Source organism: Gymnogyps californianus, chromosome 24 (genome assembly GCF_018139145.2).
Source record: "Gymnogyps californianus isolate 813 chromosome 24, ASM1813914v2, whole genome shotgun sequence".
Taxonomy (NCBI): Eukaryota; Metazoa; Chordata; class Aves; order Accipitriformes; family Cathartidae; genus Gymnogyps; species Gymnogyps californianus.
Genome location: NC_059494.1, coordinates 5,331,778 through 5,359,601, shown reverse-complemented (window position 1 = coordinate 5,359,601; position 27,824 = coordinate 5,331,778). Strand labels below are relative to the sequence as shown.

The 27,824-nt window shown below is 50.0% G+C and overlaps 1 protein-coding gene across 1 annotated transcript in view; it reads left to right on the top strand.

Moving 5' to 3' along the window:
• Positions 1-26,651, top strand: part of PIP5K1C (phosphatidylinositol-4-phosphate 5-kinase type 1 gamma) — a 49,244-nt gene extending 22,593 nt beyond the window's left edge. The window contains exons 2-17 of the mRNA XM_050910410.1: positions 2,648-2,679; positions 5,028-5,114; positions 5,422-5,552; positions 6,165-6,282; positions 8,226-8,378; positions 10,501-10,800; positions 11,325-11,530; positions 12,741-12,824; positions 13,356-13,404; positions 14,416-14,500; positions 14,869-15,030; positions 16,007-16,139; positions 16,440-16,472; positions 18,863-18,967; positions 19,252-19,384; positions 24,054-26,651. Coding sequence (XP_050766367.1) covers positions 2,648-2,679; positions 5,028-5,114; positions 5,422-5,552; positions 6,165-6,282; positions 8,226-8,378; positions 10,501-10,800; positions 11,325-11,530; positions 12,741-12,824; positions 13,356-13,404; positions 14,416-14,500; positions 14,869-15,030; positions 16,007-16,139; positions 16,440-16,472; positions 18,863-18,967; positions 19,252-19,384; positions 24,054-24,056 — 1,814 coding nt within the window. The 3' untranslated portion in view covers positions 24,057-26,651. The remainder of the gene's footprint in view (positions 1-2,647; positions 2,680-5,027; positions 5,115-5,421; positions 5,553-6,164; positions 6,283-8,225; positions 8,379-10,500; positions 10,801-11,324; positions 11,531-12,740; positions 12,825-13,355; positions 13,405-14,415; positions 14,501-14,868; positions 15,031-16,006; positions 16,140-16,439; positions 16,473-18,862; positions 18,968-19,251; positions 19,385-24,053) is intronic.
• The last annotated feature ends 1,173 nt before the right edge of the window (positions 26,652-27,824 follow it).

Sequence of the window (27,824 nt, the reverse complement as noted above, 5' to 3'; positions counted from 1 at the left end):
ACAAGTTGATTTTATAAAGCCGATTTTTTTGGGGGGGGGTGGGGGGAGGAGGGGGAGGGAGGTTTTGCTGGTGATGCTCTTATCCACCTGAAGTATCATGTCTCCTGGAGATCCATGGTTCCTCACCTCTGGTACCTTTCCTTCGTGCAGGCGGTTGGTGTTGATTCCACATTTGGTACGTGTACAGCAGCAGACACTTAAAAGCTGGGAATGAAAGCGGCTTGTGGTAATTATCACAAAATTAAAGATAATCTCCTGCTCTGGAATTGTGACAAAGTGCAGAAAAGAGATTAGTGCAGTAAGAGAGCGGTCACGGCCGTGGCAGGGAGAACGTAGTCTCCCTGGCCCGGGGCCCACTTGGCTGCGTTGTGTTCCCAGCGATTTCCAATGTTCAACTTGGAGCAGCATTTGCCCCTTTGGGTTCCTCTGTGGTCTTGAGTTGCTGCTCCAGCTTGTGCCCTGAAAGTTCGTTAGCCAGACGCTCACTTGGTGCCGTATCTCCTGCTCCTCTGGCCATTGTGGGGCTTTTTGTTGAATGATCATAAAATTGTGTTGTCTTAGGCCAAAGAACTAATTTTTCAGCGCAAAAACTGATGCGGAGTTTGAGCTAGCGGTGGTCCTCTGAGCTGCGTGCTGGTGCAGTCCCAAAGAGCTGGAGGGAGTGACGGGGTTTCGTGGTGCCTGCCCGTGTAGGTGACGGCCCCTTGGCTGAGGGATGTGCAACCTGGGTGGGTGATGGAGGGGAGCTGCTCTGCGCCGGTGAGGGGTTCCTGCTCCGCTCGCCTCCTGTCCTCCTGTTTGAGATGGGATCGTGCGATGCAGCTCGCACGGAGGGAGCGGGATTTCAGACCTTTGCTGCAGTCCTGTGATTCTGTTCCTGATGCGAAACTTGGGCGCTAGAGAGCACAACTTAAAACAAAACAAAACAACAAGAAGTGAATCTTCCAGTGCCTCTCTGGCTTTGCAAATGGAGGCCGAGCTGTTGGGCTGGGGGCTTGCATTGCAGGCGGTTCAAAATGCCACATTGACAAGACCCGTTTTGCACCAGGGGATCCCCAGTTTGTGGAGACCAGGACAGTGAGATAACCTCAGCGCTTCTGATCGAGAGCAATTTTATCTCCCCTGTGACCACCAAGAGGTTTTTGTTGGATTTGTTGTTTTTTTCCTTCCCAGAGTCTGAAATATTTCCTGAAATACAACTGAATCACGCGCTCTCTTAGCGCTATTGTCATCTGCAGAGCATCGCGCTCCTGTTATGCCCAACTTTTGAAAGAAGCCCTGAAGCATCGCTGCTTGTATTTGAGGAGGTTGAGCAGTTACCCCAGATAAACCATCATAGTTCCTCCTTGGCCAAATGGGGGAGATGCTGAAGCAGCAGCATGTTGGGCTGGATCCTCTGAGGCTTTTCCTGCCCTCCAGCCAGGACTGGACATCTCCTGCTCCCCCTGGAGAGGGACCACCCCCCCCAGCTTGAGTGTAGATATCCCTCCTGAGTCGGAGGACTTGCACACCGGCAGGCGGTGGTGTAATCCACCCGTTGCCCTCAAGTGGGGAAAAGTTGAGGGCTTGAAAGAGCCTTTCTTCTTCACAGCCAAAACTCTCAAGCTCTGCTTGATGGTCTCTCTCAAAATTAAGCCCTTTCTGAAGGATTGTGGGTTGCTTAATGATCTGTGCTTGTAGCAGCACTTCAGACAGGAGCAAGAAGCTGCGGACTCGTACCTGGAAACAAATGGCCTTATATCTATCCCTTGGGTTTGCGTTCTTTGCAAGCGGGCTTCCCTCCTAATAACCGAGACCTGCATGCAGAGGTGGTTGGGGGAGGCTGGGGAGCTGCCTTGGCAGGGGATGTGCTGCTGGGATGGGGTGGGGAGCCCTTCTGAAGCAGCTCTTGATCCTTGTTCATGGTGGCTCTCCGGAGTCAGCTGGGCTGGAGCTTGTGGTCCCACGCGCGAGGCTCTCAGCAGGGCAGCGAACACCTCGCAGGGCTGGCGGCAGAGGAGCCCGTTCGCACTGTTGCCTAAAAATAAGGAGCTCCTTGCAAACTTGGGCTCGTGCTAGGAAATAGAAAGATGGCCTCATGTTAGAGGAGGGTTTGGGCCCGTGTTAATATATCTAAAACTTTTAGGCAAAATCCTAATTTCTCACTGTTCGCTGTAATGGAGTAATGGTGGCTTCTCCCAAAGGCAGTGGTAGAGATAAATGATGCATTCATTTTTGCAATATATTTGGACATCGGATTCTATAAATAGATTCAGTTATCAAAATAGTTTGTCAAGTGCCTTCTGAGTGGCTGGAAAGCAGCTTCATAAGTGTCTCTGGGCTTCTGTATGTAACCAACTCTTCAGCGTAGTGTGGAGCTATTACTTATGGTGCAGCAGGGATTTACAAGAACTCTCTCTACTGAAGTCTCTAGGAAACATTATTGCTAGGAGAAATTGTGCATCTTTGTGTTTCTGAATATGAAATTGTGTGGGTGACCCCTATAACTTCAGACTCTTGCACTAGTGAAACTGAAAACTGAGCAAAATCAGCTGCTTGAAAGGCTTTTCAGCTTGCTTGAAAGAGCAAAGCATTAGGGTTTTTTCTCGGTGGTTGTTTTTTTTCTGATGTCCCTACTTTTACTGATGCTCTTCCCTTCTCCCCTCAGGTCTGGCACTGAAGAAGGCAGCCATCACCGAGGTGAGATGTGTAAAGCTGGCCTTGAAAATCCCATGTTGAGAAATGAGAACACAGAGCTCTAGAAAACACTTCTGCCTGACTTTTTTGAGCAAAGCTGGATTTCAAAATACATTTAAGATTACTGAAAATTTGATATCTGTTATTTGGGAGAAAGAAAATTAGTGGCAGGTCTCTGGAGTCCCTGTGTTGGCATCACCACAGCCACAGAGGGGACGTGAAGGGATTATGCCCACCACGTGGCCAATTTTAGCTGCGTGATCCATGATGTCTGTAAGTAAGGGGCTGAGGGCACCTCTTCCACACCAGAACCTGAAGGTGATCAATGGAGAATCCATGTATTGGGCATCTCCAGGGCTCTGTGTTGGGTCTCACCTGCTCCTGGGAGCGAGTCAAGGAGGCTGTAATTTGTGAAGCCATAAAACAGGGGAACATCTCGAGGGACTGATCTTCTCTCACACGTAATCCAGGTCGCAGGTTGCTGAATCACTGTTACCTTCTGGAGCAAAACTCTTCACAGTTGGCAGCAGGGAATCTAGTAGGAGGATCTGTGCCTGAAAGCTGTTCCCTGAAGCCCACACTCTTGGTTTAGGGCATCACATTCAAATGATTTTTGTTTGATCTAATTTTCTGACATACCCCTTTACATTACTCACCTGGGATGATGAGCGTTTGTATACGTGAATAGCAAAATCTTCCCATAAAACTGCCAGGAAGGTGACACTTGATTCTTTTTTGCCTCCCCAGAAATATGCATAATCGGAAGCTCAACTTCTGTGAAAGTTGATTGCTTTGTTCAATGCACAAGTAGCCCCACTTTTTCTTGCCGTGGAAACAGAGTCACAGGTAGAGCAAGAGACTGTGGAAGAAACTTTTGTTACTGCATTTCACATGATAGCAATCTCTTAACCAATACCTGTGTCTGTTAATCGCTTTGAGAGGATGATGATGAGCCATGTGGTGAGGCAGGACAATACAGCTTGAGCTTGCGTGTAATAGGATCCAGCTTGTTGGTTAGAAGCTGCAAGGAAAGGATAAGCTGTACTGCTAATCACGACTGCTTGGAGAAGCAGTACTTGGAAGCAAGCCTGGCTGTACTAAATGTTTAAAACAGAGTAGGAAATAAGATTTTTGAAGGAGAAATCAGACTGCCCCTTAGTACCAGAAGTACAAGCAGTTTGACCAGAAATAGCTGCAAGCTCTTGATTAAAACCTAAAACACAAAGAACTTCTGTAGTCTGAACAAAATTATACATTGTCTGCTGTAGACATCAGTTCTGAGAGATGGATCTGTGCGGCACTTGAGAGAGTGATATAATATTGTCACTTGGGAAATGACCTTGGATCTCTCTGCATGCTGCTTAAAGGAACATCCAAAGCCTGGCTGTTCTTTAATGTAACAAACCCCTAAATGTCGCTGGTGGCTCACCGGCAGTTTTAGCCGTCTGCTGGGCTCCGCAATCCGCTGGGGTGGTGGGAGAGCTGGGGAGTAGGTGAAACGTTGCCCTGTGGCAGAGTATAGCGGCCCTATGCTTGGGGTTGCGAAAGGAGCTGTATCGAACATCACAAAACATGATTACGCTGGCTTGTTAAAGGGCGCAGCCACAATCTGCTCCCTCCTGGATCGGCAAACAAAGGCCCAGGCAGACTCTGAGGTAGAAGAGGAGGAGAATGGGATAGGAGTAGGTTTGTTCTCACTCTGAAGGGCTGGCAGTCCTGTAGTGTTTCTGTAAACTCTTTGCAAAACTTCAGGAAGAGCTGTTATTGCAGTTCACCCTGTGTGGGCTCGTCCTTTGAATTGTAAACAAATGAGATCTCGCTTAAATGGATTATCTCTATGTGAACGCAGGAGTGGGGTTGTGTTGTCCCTGTTACCTGTCTCTTATTTCTCCAGTGAAGTGCGAGTTATTGGTATGACACCTGAGGGCATGGGATTTTTAAGAATCAACTTCTCTCGCTGTTTGATTTAATATATCACTATTTAAAATCAGTGAGAAACCGCAGTCAAGCAACGGGGGATCTTGGCAGCTGGGAAGCAAGCGGATCTTTTCTGAGCTCAGCATCTTTGCTGAGGGCTCTGCCTAGTTAGTACTGAGGGTGTCAGATGGAGTGGTTGGGTATTCTAACTCTTCTTGTCTTGAGGGATGGATGTATAATTCAAACAGCCTTGTTTAAAGCTTGCTGGTGCCAATTACACCTGTTTGCACTGTGCAGATTTTTCTCCAGCAGTAGAGAGCGATCCCTCTGTCCTTCACAACCGTGATAGTGTGGTTGTGCCTGTGCTGCTCTGCTTGTTCTTGTCAGCCAGGTCAGCTTCTGTTCTGGGCTTTAGCCATGCTCTTTCATTGCAGGGACCATCGCTACCGGGGCAGCCTGGCCAAGGAAAGAAGATAGGTCATCGAGGCGTTGATGCTTCTGGTGAAACCACCTACAAAAAGGTTTGGTTTTGTGGAGTGGGGAGTGGCAGCTATGTGTAGGTGGCAGGCTGAGAAGAGAAGTTGGGGCCCAGTAGCTACCAATCTGATTTAGATTTTATGCAGCACCCTCGTACTGCGTAATCTTGCAAACGGCAAACCTCGAAGCCTTAATCCATCTCTTCAGCAGCTGGGTTGAACTTGTTTAGGGGTAGGTAGGGCCTGAGATGACCCCACAGAAGTCATAGACATGACTGTATTGTAACATAGGGGACGTTATTGCGATAATCTGCTGTGAAATGCTCACTGATTACTCTTTTCTTTCTGCCAGACCACCTCATCCACTCTGAAGGGGGCCATCCAGCTAGGGATTGGATATACTGTCGGCAATCTGAGCTCCAAGCCAGAGAGAGATGTCCTGATGCAGGATTTCTACGTGGTGGAGAGCATTTTTTTCCCAAGGTAAAGGAGACAGCGGAAACAAAACGAACAGATGAGTTATTTCTTTTCCTCTCACTGATTTATCAAGACAGCTTCCATCTGTCTTTAGATCACAGAGTTGGATGCTCTGAATGTTTTAAATATGCATCCATTACATACAAACGTAACAGTGGGAAATGTTAGATTCTGCAGTACACTCTCTTGCAAGGAAGTACAATGAAAGATGCAGTACTGTATGCTTGAGTTTGTTAGCCTCCTACGTGCTTTTCTTTCTACCTGTCTGGAACTTCTTCCATGAAATTATACCGTGTTTGAGATGGAAGAAACTCATTCTGGGAGCTCTTTAACTCTGTGCATAAACAAAGCTCATAAAAGCTATATTCTCTGTGTAAATATATTCTGCTTGGCAAGTGGTTGTTCCTTGCACTCTTTGGAAATAGATTTTGGCAGATAATTTAAAACCTATTTTCCTGTTGTCCTGCTACAGAAGAAAGATATTTTTTGTTGTTGTTCCTAAGATGTCTTTTTGCAAGGCTCAATTTATCTTAAATATACAGTAGCCTTGATGTGACTGTACATATCTGGTGAATGGTAGTACAGAGGCCCTGCTCATGTCATGTCTGTTCTGTGCAGCGAAGGAAGTAATCTCACCCCGGCTCACCATTATGCTGACTTCAGATTCAAGACCTATGCACCAGTGGCTTTTCGGTACTTCCGAGAACTCTTTGGGATTCGTCCAGACGATTATTTGGTATGGATATATTTTTGGATTTCTCTGTCTTTCCTCCTTTATTTGAGATGGTCTAGAGTAACGCAAGAAATTTGCCCCTAAATGAAAACTGTCAGCAATTCTTGCCTAAAAGGGACAGAAAAGAGTTGAGGAATCATTCTGATCCCAGCAAGGAGTGGGACCAGGCTGTGGATTTAGGGACTCTGTTCAGTTTTGGAGGAGATCCAGTGACAGTCCCAGCAAGACCAGCACTGCTCAGCCCAAGTCTTTGTTTGCTAAGAGGTAGCTGCTAGCTTACACTGGAGGGAAAGGAAATGATCTGCATACAGTGTGTGCTGTGTAAGCTATGCGATAGGATTCCCTCTCTGTTGCTTGTGACGACAATAACTTACTGTGTTTACAAGCAAAAGGAGTTGTGTTCTGCTGGGTGCAAGCCTGTAATGTCCCCTGGGGCTCTGAGGACAAAGATGGGAATTTTCCCTTGTGTACTCACTCGAGAGCTATATGAGTGTAGTTATTTTAATCATCTTACAAAGACAGAATAAAATACAGCTTGTTCTTGTGCTCAGAAAGCTCCTCAGAGCTGGAAAGGCTGTTTGTTAAAATACCTGGGAGTACAAGCTGTCGAGGCTTGGAGTACAAGGGTTGAATTTGGTCCCTTGCATGTATGTGACGTCCTGCTCTTTAGAAAAGGACATTTGTTGAACCGGGGAAGGGAACAACACATCTAAATGAGCACATGCCCTCCTCCTTTTTTAATACCCCTTTTTTTCCCGACTTCAGCTGTAGACAGGGGTAATTGTAGCTAAACACCTACCACTAGAAACAAATCTGTGCCATTGCACGGTTTGACAGTAACAGCGGTCCCCATCTGTGCCATCCAAGATAATGCTGGCTGATTTGATGAGTAATTCAAAACTTGGGTGAGGCAAAGACCCTACCTCAATTGCAAAGGTCACTGCTCTGATTTGTTGCTTCTGCTTCCCCCGATTCTCTCTTGCCTGCCACAGCAGCAAATGCCTTTAATTATGCATGAGATAATTAACTTGATAAAGTCTTGGATCATTAATCTGTGCAGGGCTGAAAGCTGTTTTCAGTACATAATGATAAGCGTTTAATTTATTGCTCTGATTATGTCCCTTACATACCCTACCTCCCTCTCCCCATCTTACCTCTTGCTGTGGCAGCTCTGACGTGATACTGCCCTGAACCCACTTGACCTACGCAGTTACCTTGGGGTTGGTACCTCGCTGCAAAGTGCATGTGCGTGCTTGCGCTTTCTTCTCTTTTTTTTTTTTCCCCTGCTGCTAGGCATGTCCTCATTTGAGGACCTGCTGTTTGCATAGTAATGTCTAGAAATGTCCTCCCAATTCAATTCCCGATGCAGTACCCCTCGCTGTGCTCACACAGCGCTGATCCCTCTTCTTGTTTGGACACCTGGTCTAACACTTTTCCTGTGTTTCTAGCAGGATTGAGGGGGTGAGGTGTGGCAGTAAAGATCCTCTGTAACAGAGGAGCACAAGGCCAGAGGAGGCTGCTGAGAACAGCCAGTGCATTGTGTTCCCTCCAGCACGGTGATACGTGGTACCCTGAGCAGACTGTCATGTCTCTTAAAATCCTATCTTTCCGTCTGCGCTTGCGGTAATGTGCTGAAAGAAGGCTAAATGTGATACACGCACAATGGGAAAAGATAAGATGTCATTATGAAGCTGGATGTTACTGAAAGCAGATGATTAGCTTGATTCTGAGCAGTTGGGATGCTCTGAACTGTAATCTCGGTCTCTAATTGTAAATTCTCCATCAGCTTTGCTGCTTAGACCTAACCTATAATGAAAATAGTTAAGCTTTGCTACCCCTTAATCTCACAGGGAGACAGCATGCTGGGGAAAGCCCTCAAGGGCATAGAACTCAATGTGCAATGAGTGGAGGCTAAAAACATCATCTTTTTTTCTTTTCCTCCGTAGTATTCATTATGTAACGAGCCTCTGATAGAGCTGTCGAACCCTGGTGCCAGCGGCTCCCTCTTCTATGTCACCAGCGACGACGAATTCATCATAAAAACTGTGATGCACAAGGAAGCTGAATTCCTACAGAAGCTCCTTCCTGGCTACTACATGGTGTGTATCACCCAGCACCTCGGACCCGACTTGGTTTTTTTGTGGCAGCTTTTCTGTCCAAAGCATTGCACAGGGCATGTCCTCCACCTGGGTTTCTTGTGGCCTGCCCACCCTGTGCCAGGGACAATGTTAACAGTGTGTCACGAAGCCAGTCCCAGAAGCACAAATCCTGCCAAGTATTTGCAAACTCCGCGGGTAAACTTGAGGCAGATAATTGTGCCATAGCTTGTAGGCATGTTCTGGCCTGGAAATGGCTTCCCAGATGTGTGTTTCTGGGTGTCCTTTTCCCAGCGCTGGTTCGTTCTTCTTCCCTTGGCACCATGCATCTGCCTCAGCCTGGTTTTGAGGATGGCTGTTGATTGCAATAACACAACCACCTTGGTTTTGTGGGGAAACCACTGCTGTCCCTGGATATCTCCCATACCTGCCGTTTAACAGAGTTACTCTGACGGCAGTCGCTGGTTGTCCTGGCTCCCACTGGCTGCAGTACCGAGCTAAAGGCTCCTGCGGTACCAGCCGGCTTTGCACATCCAGTCTGCTCAGATAGTTGTTGCCTAAATCTCAGGGCTAGCAAGGCAACGTATTGAGACCCAGAGGACTTGCATGTGGTGACAAGTAGTAAATCGGAACCAAACCCAATGTTTTGGCGTGTAAACCAGGAGCTGTCCCCTGCATAACTGTGGTGAAGGGTCCAGCTCTATAGACGAGGGCACTGAAGTTCAGTTAGAACCACCCAGGGATTTGTTTGCCATGGAGATGCTGAGGAGAAGGTGATGGCAAGCAATGTTAATGCTGTCCCGTCTGCGTGCATGTTGCAGTGGATTTGATTTATGTGATCATACACTGTTTTTATGAAAATACTTGCCTTGCTTGGTATTTACTGGGGAAAATTGCCAAAGTGAGACAGGGTCTTGGGTGTCTGTATAGAACTGACAGCCAGTCGCTTGCTTTTGCAAGTGACAGTCGAGTTCCCGGACAGGATGAGCTTTCTTGGGAAGCGTTGCCTGTTGCCTAATGTATGTAGTAAATCAGGTGGAGGGTTTTGAATGGGAATGCAGTCGCACTGTTGTCCTGAATTCTGCAGTTGTCCTGGCTAGCAATCAGTGTAACGAATTAAACTGAACTTACCTGTCTGGTGCGGAGTTACGTGCTACTTGTAGCATTCCAGTGTTTGTGGGTTACTGTGGTGCTAACGCATGATCTCTCTGCTGTTCTTGGGAAACCCATCCGGTGTAAAAGGAGTGGAAAGGAAGCAGAGTGGTTTCATCCTGAGTTACTTTAAAGCTGGGCAAGTGCTGTTTGCGTTCAGTCTTGCCTGCCTCTGTTGCTTTTAGCTTGCACCGTGTTGAACAGCACACTCGCAAAGAGGGCTCATTCGTGTGCCCGGTTAGGTGAGATGAGGAGGAGCATGAAATTTTAATACAGTTGTGCTTCTGTCGTCTGTCAGAGAATCTGTCACGTCTGTCCTTTCTTTCGTAGCATGCAGAGATGTTCTGTTTCCTTCCCAAACTTTCCCAAAGCTGAACAAGCAAATCGTGCCTGTCATGTCATTCCTAATAATACCGCTGCCTAAAAAAAGGACATGATAGCAGAGCAGGATATCCGTGCTCTCTGGCCAACTGTGTTTTATAAAGCAACTCTGCGAAAGGAGGAGAAAATTTATGGGTTTTTGTTTAAAAAAATACCCTGTCCCTGTTTTATTCCAGGCCAGAGAACGGCTCTTGATTTCTGACACTTCTGAAGAGATGAAGATAGCTGTTATTTTTAAACTTGAAGTTCCCACTTATTGTGTTTATTTCTCTTCCAGTTTGGTTTCCCTTTTTTAGCTGCTGTTGATGGGGAAAGTGGGGAATTTCTGGACTTGGTTATTTGCCCAGAGAGTGCTGAACATCTCATTCCCTGTATTCAAGGCATAGTGGTATTTTCAGGTCCTAAAGCCAGTGAAATGCAAGATCTTGTCAAATGTGTACAGTAAGCTCTCATGTAAAGTTCAGAAAATCTCTAGGTGAAGAACCCCTAGTCTGACTGCTCCAAGATCTGTTAACGTGCTTTGTGTTGAACACAGCAGGAGTCTTCTGCCAAAATGGCCTTTCCCCATGCTTTTTTCCCCACCCTGCTGCAGAATCTGAACCAGAACCCACGGACGCTGCTGCCGAAGTTTTATGGACTGTACTGTGTGCAATCAGGGGGCAAAAACATCCGCGTGGTCGTGATGAACAACATTCTGCCTCGCGTGGTGAAAATGCACCTGAAATTTGACCTGAAAGGCTCAACCTATAAACGCCGGGCATCCAAGAAGGAAAAAGAAAAGTCCAGCCCTACGTACAAGGATCTAGACTTCATACAAGACATGCCCGAGGGCCTGATGTTGGATGCAGACACCTTCAGTGCATTGGTGAAAACGTTGCAACGAGACTGTCTGGTAAGGAGGGGGGCAGCTTGGGGAGCAGGTTAATGAAGTTCTGTGGCTCTCGAGCATGAGGAAGAGCAAATGATTGAGAACCTTGCTAATCTGCTAACCCCAAAGCAGGATAAATCCCTTCTACTGCCCTTTTCCCTGAAAGCAAAGCAGTGGAGTTGGATCTCATGACAGCCTCTGAGGACTAAGGCTGCGTTCCTTTGCCTGGTGCATCAAATTGTGGCAGCCTGCTCCACTTGTAGCTGGGCCGTTGGGACTAAGTACATTTTTCCTATACAGTGTGCAGCAGATACATGTTACAACAGTGTTATTTGCAAGCCTTCAGCCCTTTGAGTTGGTTGTGGGATGGCCAAACTCTATGCCATCAAGTCCAGAAATGACTATTGGTTCAGAAACGTTCAAGCTCTGGTGAAAGGAGTTGTTGGTGGGAATGTGGACGGGCTGTTCCGTGCTTTGGGATCTGTGCTGTATTTGAGCTGCTGGCCTGATATTTTGTCTTTGTTCTTAAACTCAATACTAACTTGTAGGTGTTGGAAAGTTTTAAAATCATGGACTACAGCCTCCTGCTTGGGGTTCATAACATAGACCAGCAAGAACGGGAGCGGCAGTCTGAGGGAGCCCACAGCACGTCGGATGAGAAGCGTCCCGTGGGGCAGAAGGCACTTTACTCCACGGCCATGGAGTCCATCCAGGGTGGGGCTGCCCGGGGGGAGTCCATAGACACAGACGACACGTAGGTGAAAACCTGGTTCGTTTGCGCTGCTGGGAGGGGCGGAGGTGGAGGCTGGAGTAGTAAATCCCTAACGAGGCCCATATGAACTGTTGGAGTGAGCATCTGTCCTGGGGGTTGTGGTGCTGCTGCCAGTAAAGCAGTGTGGTGTGAAAGGGGGAAGCTGGGATGGGAAATATTTCTGTAAGACTCCAGCCTCACAGCGATCTCTCTTCTTAGGCCAGTCTGTAGGTTGTCAGCTCCTGTAACAGCCTCTAAACATCCACCCGTGCTCTGGGGAGGAGAAACTAGCTCAGTTCTAGCTCAGCATCCAAATACTGGAATGGAAGCAGGGATCAGCCTGTCCGTAGGAGCCTGGAGTTTGTTCTCCATCACTCCATCTTTGGAATCCCTGACAGTACCCTGAGGCCATCCCGGTGCGGTTAGCAAACAGCAGCGTAGCCAAGTGCTGGAGTAACTGGTGGAGCTGTGGGTTGGGGGCGGTTGCCCGAAACCTGTCCTGTGCTGTGCCCGATCTATGGCTCTTGGGCTGCAGGTGGCTCTTGTGGCTGGCTCTCTGGCTCTGTGGACCAAGCTTGCTAACAAATGGTGGAGTTTGCCGTTTGTTGCTGTCTGAAACCAGCTGCTCCAGTTTTGATGGAGGATCAGTGACGGTGGAGCCGGAATAATACTTTGGTGTTTCCATTCTTTCAAGTAGCATCATTAATTGCAGTGGCCTGCCTGATACCTGCATGCTTTTGTTGTGTGCTGGTGCTAGTGGTTGCTGCACCTTTGGCAGGACCAATATTAGTGTGGATGGGACTGGAAATACCCTCATCCTTTAAGGTTTGCTGCCCTAATAGGCAGACAGCTCATGCTGACCTGATAAATAATCTGATCCCCAGAATAAAATGTCCTGTAGCTAAGAAAAAAAACGATGTGGTGCTTTCTGGCCCAGGCAGAGCTGTTGCCACGCGACACGGGTCCTGTCCTGATAGTTGGCGTTTGGCGATCCAGGCAGGCACTAACCCCGGGGACACCTTGTGCGAGATGGCCTGGGTCAGTAGGTGGCTTCCCATGCTTGTGCACAAAGTGACTTTGCAGGTTTTGCGTTGTCTGACCGCCACATCAGAGCCCTCTTTTCAGTGGTGCCGTCCGCCGTTCCGCAGGTCTCGGGGGCATTACAGCTGCTCTTTTTGAGGCTGCACTCGCTGAGGTTTTGTTTTACCTGCAGGATGGGAGGAATCCCAGCAGTGAATGGCAAAGGAGAGCGTCTCCTGCTACATGTAGGAATAATAGATATCCTTCAATCATACAGGTAGGTAACTTTGCAGTTGTCTGTCCTTGAAGTGTGTTAACATCTATTTTAATACTGAATGAAAGCAGGAAGATTTTCCTCTCCTGAAGAGTTTGATAATGAGTAGGCAGGCTGCCTAAAGCCGTCTGTCGATGCGTGTCGGGGGCTGTGGATTTTTATCCTGTCCTTAAAACAGCTGGTGACACAGAGCCGTCTTTCTAAGGTATAATGTTGCTCATAAAGAAGTTTTCTGTCTCTGTGCCTAGGATGGGTAGCATATCTCCAGGGATGGAAGGTGATTTTCTTCCCCTCTTCCAGCCCAGCCCCTCCTTCCCTGTAGGGTTCCCAGGCAGTCCTGACCTGACTGCAGAGATGCCGGTGTGCTCAGCCAGCCTCTCTTGGCTGGGGGAAAGCTACACTCCGGATGAAGGAGGAATTGCTAGGAATTGTTCAGTGATCTCTCCTGCGTGGGGTATGAAAGAGGGCTTAGATGTAGAGTATGTGCCTGAATCTGTCTCTTCTTTTTTCTCTCCACTTCTCCCCTGGAATTAGGTTCATCAAGAAGCTAGAACATACCTGGAAGGCCCTTGTCCATGACGGGGTGAGTGCCTGTACAGAGGCAGGAATTGTCCAGGCCTCGGCAGGATTACCTGCCTTGGCTTCGTTTATGCTAGTTGGTGCTGATTACCTTGCTATTTATAGTGCCTGAACTGGCACAGTTGAAGCTGATGAAAGGAATAGTTCCTGCCTCTCATGCCTCCATAGTGGTGTAGTGCCACTTATTCCCAATCAGGTTTTCTTGCTCACTCCACCTCCTCGCATGTTTAGCTGTCGTGCTACCAGCTTTCCTCCTCTGCTCCCATCTGTCATTTTCCTCCTCCCCATGATACCAGGAGCTGTACGCACAAGGTGTGTGCGTTCGTGTATGTGTCGAGGTGTTTGCTCTCTCTGGTGATTGACTGTGTTTCCACTTCAGTAAGCTATCTGTTACTAAATCCCTGTCAGTGTTTCCCTGCTGTCTTGTCTCCTGCAGCAGCCAGGTGCGTGTTTACGAAAGAGCAACCTTGGATGTGGAAACTGATTTTTCAGCATTGCATATCCTAGCTTCCCTTAAATAAGAAGGCAAAGGAAATGCGTAGATGCCAAGTCATGGTAGCACAGTCGAGCATCAGAAGCCGAGACAGCTTCAGTTTTACTATTTTAAACAAAAAGTGCAAAACATTTTAAATGTGTGGAGACCTTTGGCTGAATTTTGGTGCCCGTGTCATATGCAAAGGTATCCAGGTGTGCTTTGAATGTCAGCCAGCAAAGCCAGAAGAAATTTCATGTATGTCATCAGGCCACTATTTGACAAATCCAGGAAGTCTACAAAGGAATAAAATCACCAAAATCCATTATAAAATTACAGCAAGAATATAATCAAATGCAATCAAATCAAAGGCAGTGCTTCAGGCTTATTTATAGCATTAATCAGATCATTTCAGTTAAGCCTTTCCATTTTAAGGCTCTATCAGTGCTAAATGTTGGAATAAAAAAGACTGCGTTGGTTGGTATAGAAATTCTGCCTTGAGGGATAATTTTAAAATTAAACAATTGCTTCTTGCCTTTGTAGGACACGGTGTCAGTACACAGACCCAGCTTTTATGCAGAGAGATTCTTCAAATTCATGACCAACACGGTGTTTCGAAAGAATTCCTGTAAGTACCTAGTCAAAGAGCTGTTACCCTTGTGATGTGAGGCAAGCCTTATCTCAATCTTGCTGCTTCAGTCCACGTGGAGAGTTTCTGGGCCGGAGTCTGAGCAGGCTTTTCCACTGTAATATAGAGCAAAACTAGGGAACTGCAAAGCCCTCAGGTTGTCACAGCTTGCTTTGGTCTGGTCAGACTCCCACCCAGGAGCTCTCCCTGCAGCCTGACGCAGGCTCAGCCCTTTGGAGATGGCACTTGCAGAGCACGTGTGTGTGTGTCAGAGGGCAGAGGCCTCTCCCTGTGAAGGGAGAAGTGCCTTTGGTGTGACAGTAGTTGGTGGTGGTAATTTCGTCTTCTCTTTCACTCTTTTCGTCCAGCTCTGAAGTCATCTCCCTCAAAGAAAGGGCGTAGTGCCTTGCTAGCTGTCAAGACGGCTGGTCCGACAGCTGCCTTTTCAGCTAGCCAGCTCCCCTCTGAAAAGGACGAAACACAGTATGATCTTCGTGCGGCCAGGAGTTACCCAACACTTGACGATGAAGGTAATGGTCTCGTTTGGTGGCTGACGGCTGTGTGATTACCCTCTCTTTCCTAGCAGTTCCTTAGGATCCTCCCCTGTTCTCGTCAAGTTGCCCACTGTGCACCGACCACATGTCTTCCTTGATGGATAGCTCTTCGTTGCATGTCTTGCTGTGCTTTGCAGGTGCTAAACTTAACCAGGACAGGGGAGAAGGTAAGAGTATATTGTTTTGTCACATCACCAGCAGTTAGTTGATTGGGGAAGCAACGCCTCTGCGTCGAAGAAGACCGAATCCCTTCTTTGTAGCACTGTGTGGTTCTGCAGTAAAAATTGTCACTTGTATCACTGCTGCAAGGCAGCTGCTGCCAACTGGCACCAGCAGTCATAGCCCAAAAGTGATCAGAAAGTTGAATTTTAAACCCTTGGAAAAGGAGGGAGGACTGGCAACTGCAGGACTCTAATGACAGTGTTTGGACAGTTACAAGGGGCAAGATCTTGCCATTGAAAAAAAAGACAAATGGCCTGGGTCTGTGCCGCCTTTTCATCACTTCCCTCTGGGCTGGATTTACAGATGAGTGGTGAAGGACAGGCTCCTCGAGTGCATGGGTGTTAGATTTCTACCCATGCAAAGCAGTGAGCACTCGATTCATCTCTTAATTCACTTGGATATTTATCTCTGGCGATCCAAGCCTTTAATCCAGCTTTGGTTACCAATGAGATGTCTTCATTGGCATTACGTTTCCTGTAGCGTCAGTCTGTCACGCTGGAAATGGTGCTTGCTGGCTCTCTCTAGAGGATGCCTTGGGAGAAGCTGTTGTGTTCATGAATCCAGCTAAACTTCTTGCCTGTCTGTGGTTTTAAGTGACCAGTCCCAGTGAGGGTGTGCAGGTTGATGGTGGAACAGCCTCACACAGGGCTGGTGTAGGTAAGGTGTTGGTGTTTGACTGACTCATCTTTTTCTTCCTGCATCTCTCCTGCCCTCCGCTCCGGGCCAGCAGGCAGGCCAGACCTGCTACCCTGCACACCTCCTTCCTTTGAAGAAGCTACCACGGCCTCCATAGCCACGACACTATCTTCAACATCTCTCTCTGTTCCCGAGCGATCTCCTTCAGAGACCTCTGAGCAGCCCAGGTACAGGTGAGGACAGCACTCGTCCCCTGCTCCCACTGGAGGCAAGCGGCTGCCATTCCTCTTCGTGCTGCAGATCTCAGCAGGCTGCCCTATGCTCTGGAATACTAATGACCAATTTTAATTAAATCTCTCCTGGGAGCAAGCAGACACAGCTTTGATGGGATTAATTATTGCTGGGAGAAGTGTCAGCTGTTAAGTAGAACATCACCCTCATGGGGTGGGGAATTAGATTTGGGGGCAGTGTAGGATTTCTGTCTTAAATCGCTCCTCAAACTCTACTATTCTGGTTTCTTTCTGCAGGAGGCGCACACACTCCTCAGGGCAGGATGGCAGGTGAGAAAAGTGTCTCATCTCTTCTTGCGCTGCTGCACAGAGACCTCACGTTTGTCCCTGTGCAAAGGTCTCTTGGAGGGCTGAACGTGAATCTCAGCAGCCCCAAGATTTTGACATGCTCCTCTTACACAGAATTTTCCTTACAAGCAGATCTCTCAGTGCTTTGCAAGGAGTCTTAAATATTACCCCTGTTATTTGGTAGGAAAGGGGACAACCGAGTTGTCCAAGTGTACCCACCCAACCAGCACCAGAATCAAGGAAGGTCGTTTGTGTCCCCCTCTGGGTAAGCAAGCCTTAACAGCAGGAACATTCCTCCTCTGTGCATCTGCCTGCCGCCTGGGTGCAGTGGGTGTGAATATAGGAAAGGGCTTTGACTTTGTGAGGCACTGAGCATCCTTAGTCCCCAGAGAAGCAGCTTCCCGTGTTTCAGAAACTCGGGTACTTTCAGGGTTTTTTTTTTTCCCTCCTGTGGCAATAGGTGGCTCAGGGCCAAGGGCAAGGTAGGACAAAAATCCCCTACTGCATAAGGATGTCTGGATTTAGAGGCTCATATCATATAATTATCTTGCATATTTTTGCACCAGTAAAAATGACCCTGTTGCCTGTGTCAGCAGGATCTGCATGAGGACCCTGTATTTGCTGCTGACTCTGCCCTAGCTTTCCGGGACATCTTGTAAGTGTTGTAGGTGCAGACTTTGAAATGCACATCAGAGACTCAGTCTTGGGATATGCCGTAGCCAGAGGAGCTCCTGGACAGGCTGTGTCCTCTCTCCCTGCAGTCAGTGTTTGGTGCTTCAGAGGAAGATGAGGGTTTGCACCATCTTGCAGACATCTCCCCTCATTCCTAGCTTTTAGTGATTTGCTGAGCTTCAGACCACAGACCCTGTGAAAAAATCCCTTTCTGTGGTATTTCTTAATGAAAATACCTCTGGATGCTGCATGTCACTGTATCTTGGTAAATTCCTGTCCCTGGAGGGCGAGGACCTACTTGCTGTTGATTTGCAGCACGCGTTGAAGTGCCAGGGACTTGCCAAGCACCTCACCTCCTGCAGAATCCGTTGTCTGCAATTGCTGAAAATGGGAGACTTAAACTCAGGCACCAGCGGTGGGACCCGTTTGGCAAAATGCAATGACTTCACCCAAGTCACTCCGGACTCCCTTGGTCCCTAATGGAGGGAGTTGCTGTAGGATGTGACTACTCATCCAGAAATAGGTCAGGTGAATTGAAGTGACTGTCCCTGGACCATACAGCGAGCTTAGTGTCTTGGCCAGAGGTAGATCTATCTGTCACAGATTTGCCGCAGCTACAACCACCCCACACAAGTGTGGCCGCCTTTGCTATTTTTTGCCTAGTTTCTCCATTTCTGGTGCTGGTGTCTCAGCGTGCCCTTTCTAGGGGAGCAGGGGCCTGTGTATTTGTAGAGCGCTCTGTGATCCCCTGGTGAAAGCCAGTGCAAGAACAAAGTCATTAAAGCGTGAATTTGCATTCCTGAGCTGAAATGAAAAAGACCTTATCCAATTTGCTCAAGAATGTGTCACACCTCTGATTATTCTAATCTGCTGGGGAATTCCCTCTGGGTTTCTGAGATCCACCCTGCAAGGAGGAGAGGAGCGAGTTCCCCGGCACAGAGCTGGACAGGAGTGCCGCCTGCTGGCTCCGGCTCCCAGCCAGGGACGGTGCGGAGCAGGACGGTACTGCCGATGAACCCGGAGCTCGTCCCTTCCCCGAGACTGCCCTCGGCTTGGCAAGCGCCCGCTCCTCCTTCCCATGAGGACTATGGAGCCAGCCCCACTAGCACAAGCAATTACTTTAATAGCTTGAGCTATTAAATTGAAGACTGTCACAAACAGCTCCTGAGCATGCAGATAAGTCTGATGTTAACCCTGGAGCGCACTGCAACAGCTTTGGTGCACTGGGAGTCTTGGAAGAGGTTGGAGGCTTTGGCCCTTGTGTGGTTAATAGATAACGCCGGGCTAATTCTGGACACAGATTTTCCCCGGAGACCAAGTCTCTTCTTTCTTCCCGTACTCCGTTTGCCACTGCCCGTCTTTTCTGCAGCACTGGCTAATTGATCCCCTTCCTCTCGTCCTCTTTTCCCACCTCATTAGTCTCGAGCACTGCAATCTGACAGGACTGACTCTTTTGCCTGGGAGTTTTGGTTATCCAAATCCTCAATCCCGGGAGGTCTGTCAGCTCCCTCTGAGCCAAAATCAACAGCTCAGTCTGTGCCGCGAGTGGCTGGCAGCAGGCAGCCGCGTGCCGGGGCAGACCGGCACAGCTCGCTCTTGTGGGAGGTTGCGGTGTGAGAGGCTGGGCTGACCTAAAATTGAGGACTGTGCATAACTAGTACCCAACTGAGCCTTTGGGCCTGTCTCTCTTTGGTTTCCAGGTCACACGAGGAGGTGCGAGTTGAGGAGGAGCTTCAGCAGATCAGTGTCGAGCTGGAACCCAAGTGTGACGTTGAGATCGTAGCTCCCGAAGAAGATGACAAAGAGTGAGTGTTTCGGAGCGTTGGGCAGCTTTGCAGAGCCCTACCTGGTGTCATTTGGTCTGTGGCAACTTGTGCTGGAGGCTGACTTTGTAGGCACCAGCTTTCCTGGAGAGATAGGTGCTCCCCCAGACAGTTCAGTGAAGCTGAGTGCCGTTACTTCTGACCTGACCTGATCTTTCTGGGTGTGACAGCGGAGCATCTTCAGCTCCTCTGTAATAAATCATACAGTCTTGCTTGCTTCTTTTCTGATCGCAGTGACTAGACTCTGTCATTTTTCCCCCCTCCAGAGAGGCGGCTTCTTCAGCCTGTGCCATTGTAACATCCACAGCTACAATAGAGGTGGAGACAGCCAGCCAGGCCTCCGAACCAGCCAGCCAGGCCTCGGATGAAGATGACGTGCCAGTCACAGACATATACTTTGTAAGATACCTTCTCCGCCTGGCCCCTTCGGGGTGTGATGGGAAAAGTTGGACGAGGCTGGAACAGTCTCGATTTCAGGCAGTCGGGTGCAGGGCAGTGTCTGCCCCATGCCGTCTTCGTGTTGAGCACCTCGAGATCTTAACGCTGGGTGGGTTTTTGAATGCAGGGAACTGGATTAACCCTTGGAGAACTCAAAACAGCATCTAGTGGGGCTCAAATGGGTGGCACTGCTGCTGTGGATGTAGCTGTAGGTGTGCTGCTCTACTTCCAAGCACAAGTGCTGAAGGGCTTATCTAGGCCAGCGTGTTCACTCCCAGGACAAGCTAAGGTGAATGTAGATGCAACTGAGAGGTTCTTCCTTCCTCAGCCAGAGAGCCCGGCTGCTTTCCTGAACGCAAACGTTCCACAGTGGCCTAGAGCCAGAAGGGAGGTGGTTGCAGTGGGGCTGACCTCGGGCTCTGGTGAACTCTGGCTTTTCCTTTCCCTGCAGGCAGATGCATTAGGTGATGCAGTGGAAATCTAGTGCTGAGACAGGGAGTAAGTGAGGTGGTTGCTGGTTGGCAGCAGAGTGCCGTGGAGCCTGGTGCTGTGTTCCTCAGTCAGCTCTCGCAATGTCTGAGCAGCTTCTGCAGACCAGAGAAGAGTTTTTAGCAACACGTACCTGCCCCGTGGATTCCCAGAGCAGAGCTGAGGGTCTGACCGATGAGAGCTCTCCCCCATGCCTGGGCACTGGAACCTTCTCATTAGAAGAGGTGCCCGGCTCCTCCCTGCTCCGACTCGTTGCTGTCGGTTATATGGCAATGGAGATGAGCTGAGCCCTTGTGATGAGCTCCTTCAGGCTAACCTAAAAATGGCAACGTTTGCCTTTCCCTGTGCTTGCGTGACTCTGCTGCAGAGCTGCTCACTTGTTGCTGAGTCATTCCGAGGCTCGTGGGAGCTGTGGAAGGAATCAGCTCCATTTTAAAAGCTTGTCTGTTTGGGTTTTTATGCATGCTGTTCAAAATGCAAACAGCTCCCTCTAACACTGGCTGCTCTTTCTTTGCCTGTGGGTGGCAGCTGTGTGCAAGCTGCCTGCAGATACTGCCTGCTCCACCGGCAAGTGTCTTCTGGCAAGGGTCGGCTCCCCTTCCTCCCTGTCCCTTGGCATATGGACTCCCCTCAACTTGAGGGGCACCTCTCTATCCAAAGGAAACCATCTGTGTGCAGTGTGTGCTCACAGAGAGCGTGACTGGCTCATCAGCATTTCATACTTCATCTAAGTCCTTGAGTTTTGCATTAAATGTGTGTCGTGTGCTGTGGAGTGTTTGTCACTGCTGGGATGAAGGGAAAAGCTGATTTGGGTTCCCATGGGCATTCTCCTTGGAAAACCACTTGAGCTGGAGCTCAAGTGAGGCTGCACCAGCGTGCAGCGGGGCTTGGACCACAGCTGCTCTCTTGGAGGAGTGCTCCAGGGGCGATGGTCGGTGAAGGGATGCTGTGTGCAGAGGATGATTTGTCAAGTCCCAGGGGACTGTGATCTGATCTTTGGAAGTCTGCTCCTGAAAGGAGAGCACTTTATCCTCCTGTTCATCCACAGGGGAATAAAAGTGCAGAGATTGTGGCAGGGCATGGGCGCCGCTCTTCCCACGCACGGCTTTCCTGCCCGCTGATCCGTTCAGGCCTGGAGTTGCCCAACCCCTTGTTTTTTGCTTTTTCTTTCATCCTCTCTTTCACATCATCCTTTTTTCCTCTGTTTCTTTTCTCACTTCACTTGCCCTGGGGCCATCCAGTTCACAGATGGGAGGTACTGGATTTACTCTCCCCGCCAGCGCAGACTCCGAACCACCTCGCTTTCCTCTGGGATTGTAAGTGAACATGCTAGCATGTAGGGGAGCAGAGCTGCAGCTTTGAAACACTGGGGCCAGCACTCCATTTCCCTTGGATGCTGTGGATCTGTATTGTGGCCTTTAGGAACCAGCCCAGCAGAAACCAGGGAAGCATATCGAAATCACACAAGTGGATTTCCCTGTAGGATCTTGCAGAAACACGTGCTCTGCCCCGCTTTTCTGCAGGCTGGTGCCACAGCTCCTGCCATGGGATGGGCTGCAGTATCACCCAGCCCTTGGACAAACTTGCAAGCACCAGGCCTGGCCAGAGAGGCACTTGAGCCTTTGTAGGTAATGTTAGGCTTGGCTCCCTTGGCCCGGGAAGCCAGACGGGGTTCCAAAGAGACCATTAAGATGTTTTGAAGCTGCTAAAAGTCCAGTTGGAAACAAAACATTTTAGGCTTGTGTCTGATCGTCTTTCTGGTGGCTGGGATGGTGAGCAGCTCATAAAGCCAAATGAATTAGGAGCTGCTGCTGGGTTAGGGATGGTTTCTGCTCTCCAGCCCTTCTCAACATCACCGATGTGCTCCCTCCTCACTGCAGGTTTTCTGTGAGCAGTGAGGGTTTTCCTTTCCTTTCTGAAAGATGCAGGGAGGCAGTTGAGCATTTAGGGGCTGAATCCAGAGCTCAGACTGCCCTGGGTTTTAATATTTCCCTTCTCAGACTTTGGGAGAGCTGATGTCCTCAGAGGGGAATGGCAGTGCTGTCAGAGCCTCGGCACAAGCATTTGTATAGCGTTGTCCTCCCAGTGCCTGCCTTTTTGGTACCAGGCAGGGGAGCAGTGGAGAGGGTGTCAGGCAGGGTGCGGGGAAGCAGGGGCAGTAACGTGCTCCTGGCCTTGGCTGATGGCACGAGGAAAGTGCTGCACTTATGTGGGCAAACGGGCAACCCCTCCCAGCAGCTCCTCCTGCCCCCTCGGCTGGGTTTGGCTGCCCCAGCACCGGGAGGGTTAATACCAAGCACCGGATGCTCCTTTATCTCCCCGCTGGGTTTGCAGCTCCCTGCAGCATCTGAGCTCCTAAAAGGCTCTGAAAGAGGCTGACTGGAGCATGCGGTTCAGTCAGGATGGATGAAAAACAGGATGTGGGGCAGGCTTTACGCAGTGTGGAGCTTTCCTGCACCTCTGGCAGAGCCCTGTAAGAAGCTCCAGGCAAGGGTTTCTCTTCCCTCCTTCCTCCCAGTGGTCTCTGCTAATGTAGCTGCAATTATTGATGGGGTTCAGCATGCGGAGCTCAGTGCTTCAAAGCTCCTCTGGCTTCTTAAAGTTTCTTGTACGTTGTAGACTGTTACATGTGGTTCCCAGGCTGGGAACCCCCCCAGGCTTCTTCCAAGTACCCAGTTCCATTTCTCTTCCTTTGCAAACCCCAGGCTGAGTCAAAGGGGACAGTGTCCTCCCTCTGGGAGCACTTCTGGAGCCAAAAGAGCCTGTTTGCAGTGGAAGTGGATCCCCCCCGGGAACACTGGAAGCAGACACCAGCCCTTGAATCTGCCTGGGCTTCTCTGTGCTGTGTTGGCAGCAGAAGCGTGTTTTGTCACACCGATGCCCAGTGCTGTGATAACCGGCTCCCTTGATGCACATCCCCTTCCCCCTCATTCTTTCCAAGATCCAGTTGTGTTTTGCCTCCTTTGTCGTACTTGTTCCCATCACCCCACTGTCTCCAAGACTCTCGACGATAACCGTTTCCTTTCTGTGGCCACCATCCACCACGGTCTAACTCACCCGTCTGCTGCCTTGCTTGGCCTGCAGGGAAGGGGGAATGCACAGCAAACTAGATGAGGTTTCACTGTAAAAGCCCTCCTGGACACCAGAGATGGCAGCTCGTAGCTTGCACAGGGCTCAGGAAACGGGAGGTTGAGAGCTGGGAGTGGGTAGCAGGAACCGAGAGCTCTGTCGCTGCCCTTAGCTGAGTCACTTCCCATGTCTCTCGGTTTCTCTGGAGCCGGGGTGATGCTACGGCAGGGAGCTGAGGTTTCCCTGGCATCTCAAAAGCTCTAAAAATCTGTCCCTGCAAGAGAAGAGGTTGTGGCATCCCCGCTGGAGCAGGGTCCAGTGTCAGCTGCTGGCGGGCTGTCCCTTGTCCCAGCTGGTAGGGAGCAGGTATGTACTGAGGATGAGGAAGGCTCCTCTGCTGAGAGCTGGCACTGAGCTCAGTTCTCTCCCTCCAGGTGGACAGCTGTTCTTACTGTATTGTTTCCTACTCTTTTTATTTTCTCCTTTTATTTTTTCCTCTTCTCTCCTTTGCTCCCCGCTCTGCTGCTGCTCTCCTTGCATTCTCCCCGCCGTCTCTGGCCACTCTGGCAGCCGACAGACGAGAGGAGTTGGGTTTACTCCCCGCTCCACTATAGCGCTCAACTCCACTCTGTCTCCGATGAGGAGAGCGATACAGTAAGTGTACAAGAAACGTGTGCCGGGTGCCCGGTGGGTCGAGGTCGGAGCTTGCGCTCTCTCTGCAGGGTCAGCTTGCAGAGGGAGCCGCTGTGGCCTCTGCGCAGCATGGGGCTCTTGCATGGCTGCGGCAGAGCCCTGCCGCATCTCGGATCAGCTCTGTGGCAGCAGGCGAGATCTGCGCTGGCAGAGACCCGGTCTGCTCAGCAAGGGTCGTGGCTTGTTCCGAATCGTGTGGTGCAGTGAAAGCTTTGGGGAGCTGAAGTTCTCCAGTCGTGTTGTCGTTACTGGAGGATGCGAAACAAACAGCCTTCTCTCTTCACGCTTGTTTTGATTCTGGGGAGTTGGCTGGGCTCAGACCTACCTGAATGCAGGGCGGATGCTTGGATGTTGACTCTCTTTTCTCTGCCTCTTGCAGTAATCTCTATGCAGACACAGAAGCCCCAGAGAGCAGCGATTCCCTCTGCAGGTCGATGTGTTCCCTTTTCGTTGATGCAGCCGTTCCAGTGGGATGGGGAAGAGCTTGCTGACACCAGTATTGCTGCACTGCAGGATCCCGGGCACTGCATTTCAGAACGGAGCAAAACTATAACCGTGTATTTCTACTTATCCCAGACGTGGGCAGCAAAGAAACCACCCGTTCACCCGCAGCTCCCTACGGAGTCATCCAGCAGGGTGTAGAGAATCCTGGGTAGTAACACAGTGTTTTCCAGACGTGCACTACCGTAGCTACCTATCCATGTGTGATACTGTGAACCTTTTTAATTTTTTAATCATATATTTATTTCTTTTATCTTTGCACAGAGACAGCACAAATGTGCTTTTTTAAACATTTAGTTTACTGCACTTTTTTTTTTTTGTTGTTGTCATATATTTGTGCATCAGAAAGGAGTGTGAGACCTCACTGGAGAATTGGTAGGAGCACGTTGCTGGGGAGGGCAGGGACCGGAGTGGCTTCATTTGAGGCAGCAGCGTGGTCTAACCAACTGATGGAGTCAGGAGGTTTAAGGCTGTCCAGACTCTGCCACGGTTTTGCCGAGTGACCTAAGGCAAGTCACTTAACCACTCTGTGCCTCGGTTCCCCTCTGCTAATGGGTGTACAGTACCCACTTCCGTTAAAGCACTTAAACCCTGGGATGAAAGGTGCTATGTAAATGCAATGTATTAAAGGCCATTGAATAGAATTGCTCCCATGTTACACTAGTCCAAAGTAGCCATGCCAATTTACTTGGATTCAAAAATCGCTAGTGACTTCTCTTGATCTGTAACACTGTGCGGGGGAAGCAAACAATTCCTGGCGACAGTGACGTGGTCACCTCGACTCTCCTCCAGACATCGCGATGGGTTCTGCCTTCACCATGTGCTGCGCTGCTGCGTCACCCCGTCCCTCTGTGCTTGGAGTCCATGCTTCGTCTTACCGGCTGCCGCACCGCCGCCTGTTCCAGACACACAGGCACGGACAGATGAGAACTGTGCACCTCCAGGGACCAGCCGCGCTGGAGTGCGAGTTCCCCGGTCTGCCCGGCCCCCACGTGTGGCTTGTCCGGACACTGCATCCTCCTGGAGCCACTTAGCACCTCGCATGCTCACGGGTGTATCTGCCCGCCCCGTACTCGGGGGTCACAAACATTGGGTTCACACGTATCCTCCGTATCTCAGGGCAGTCAGGGAGGCGCGTGCATGTCCGCACACACTGGAGGCAGAAACAGAAGCCTGGCTCTGCCACCTAATTGTGCCGGGCGGTGTTGTGTTCACGGACTCTGTTGGACAAAAAGTTGGGTGACTGGGATGTTGCCTGTGGTAACATCTGCTATTGGAAGTCACTGCTTCCGATGTCTGAGTTTGCTTTTCAAGGGCTGCAGGCTTCAGGCGAGAGGATTTGGTGTCACTGGGTAGTGTTCAGACTAGGCTCATCCATCTGTCAGCAAGACACAGACCACAATGTTGTCTTGAACTCTAGAAATCCCATCCTCATCTCCCAGAGAGAAGAAAGGAAATTCTTTAGACCAGAGGGAGCCAGGTCTTATTCATGTGCTTTACGAGCCTCACTTGAGAAAGAGGGTCAAAATCTCTTTGTTCTCATTATAGTCTTCAGACTGTCCTTGGAATTCCTTGTGGGGAGGGGAGTGGGGAAGCAGGACCCTTCTCTCGGGGCTCAGTCCCCCCAGTCTGTCTTCACAGCAGCACTCAGGATGGGTTAATTCAGGTCCCAGAAGGTAACTGGGCTGGTGGGAAGCTCTTCCCCTCTGCAATGTGCTGAACTCGGTGAGGATCTTCATGAGTTGACGTTTTCTTGCCTAGAAGTATGGGACCCAGACTTCCCCTCCTTGCCTGCAGATGCTGAAGGCTGTAAGGTGTGCTTCTCGTGAGAGCACAGGCTGGGGATCGTGCAAGCTGCTGCCATTAGATGTATTCATGTATCTACCAAATAATCTATCAAAAGTCTTTCAAGAAACTCTCCCCTTTCAGTCGCTACTTGAGAGCTCGTTCACCCAGGTAGTACCATTGCTCCACGACAGCCCCTGCGGTGGGGCTGGGAGACGGCTCCTAACCCACCCCGTCTGCTTGTGCCAGTCCCGCCCGGGCTCCGCAGGCTGCGTGGGCAGTGCTACGGGGGGGCTCGGTAGTTCGGTGGAGGGGAGACGGGAGGAGTGCAATACCTACAGACTAACCTGCCTCTGGGCTGAAAGCAAGAGGCTTCAAAATGCTAAAAATTCAGCCTTTGTGTTTTCTCCTCCAGAAGCGTGATACCACGCGTAGAGAGGCCAGAGGGAGCCGCATCTCTTCTGCATCTTCAGATGTTCCTCTTGGGTGCTGCGCTGGAGGAACATAGCTCTGGGGAGGAACCCGGGAGGTTGGGCTCGGGCTGTCTGACCCGAGGCCCAGCTGCCCTGGTACCACCTTGTTCCTGGGCTGGTGGGTTTAGCCTCGTCGGGACTTTCCAGCCAACTGAAATCAAGCATCTTGTTTAAGATGGTTTAAGCATCATTGATGGAGACTTTATTCCTTCCCCTTGTTTTGGGGGTCTCTCAAGGTGCTTAGCCTCTGCGCAGGGAGCATCTGAGCCCCACCTTCTGGAGTATCTCAGTGAATGAACTTTGCAAGCTGGAGCTGCGCTTGGTCCCAAGAGATGTGGGGAAACCCAGACCTCTTGCAGCATGTTCATTCCAAGCATCATCTTTCCTCAAGCGTTCGGGCTTTTTGAGACAATCCTTGTACAGTTCTGTAACGCTGAACCTTTTGGAGCGAGAGCAGGTCTGGACACGGAGGGTTGGTCCTGTGAGAGGACGTGCAAAGGGCTTAGAGCAACTTTTTCAACATGAGGGGACAGGAGGAACCTTCCTTTACGGAGATGCTGATCTGAAACGAAAACTGCCCCTTTCCAGGCTCGCACACGCTCCCTGCTGTGTGTCACCTACTGTCCGGCTAGCTCGGTGCTGGAGAACTGCTCGGCCTCCGCTTCCCATGGAGGCTGAAAGGATCTTGGAATTTAAAGCTTGCTCTTAGCCCGCCTCTGCACTGCACTGCAGCATGAGAGCGTCGGGGAGCTCTGGAGCATTTCCCAAGCGCTGTCAGTGCTGCCTTTGCAGGATGTGCAGAGTCAGAGGAGGGCGGGAATAGGTCTTGCCCACAGAAAAGAGCATCGGCCCTTTTTTGGGGAGGAGAACAACCACCCATCCATGGTCTGAATGTCCCTCCAGCTGTGCTTCCAGCTCATCTGGGACATAAGTTGCCTGTCCTTTCTCTGTCAGGGCTTTCTCTAGTGACCCAGCAGCTCACTGGCAGGTGCTGTCCCTGGTGTAAGCCCCCGCTCTCTCCATCGTTAAAAGGACGCGCTGTGTTTCTTTTACTCCTTTGAGATTTGAGCAGAGCAGCCCTGTGAGACAGCTGGTTCCCACGTAGCTCTGTTTGCCACCGTTCTCCTTCATCCCCCTCATCCCAGCTGGGACCCTCAGCTCTGCGGGACATGCCCTGAACATTGCCTGGTGCTGAGCCTGCTGGTGAGCTTTCACCTCGGGCTGTTGCCAAACTGCAGGTGGCTGCTGACTGCCAGGTGTGGATTTGGCAAGAGAAAACTGGCATCTCTGTGCTTGCCGTCAAGCTTCCGTAAAGGCTCTGCCCATCGCAGGCACGTGCAGAGCAGAGGCGTGGGGCAAACCAAGGAGCTGGTATAGAGAGCCGAATGCTC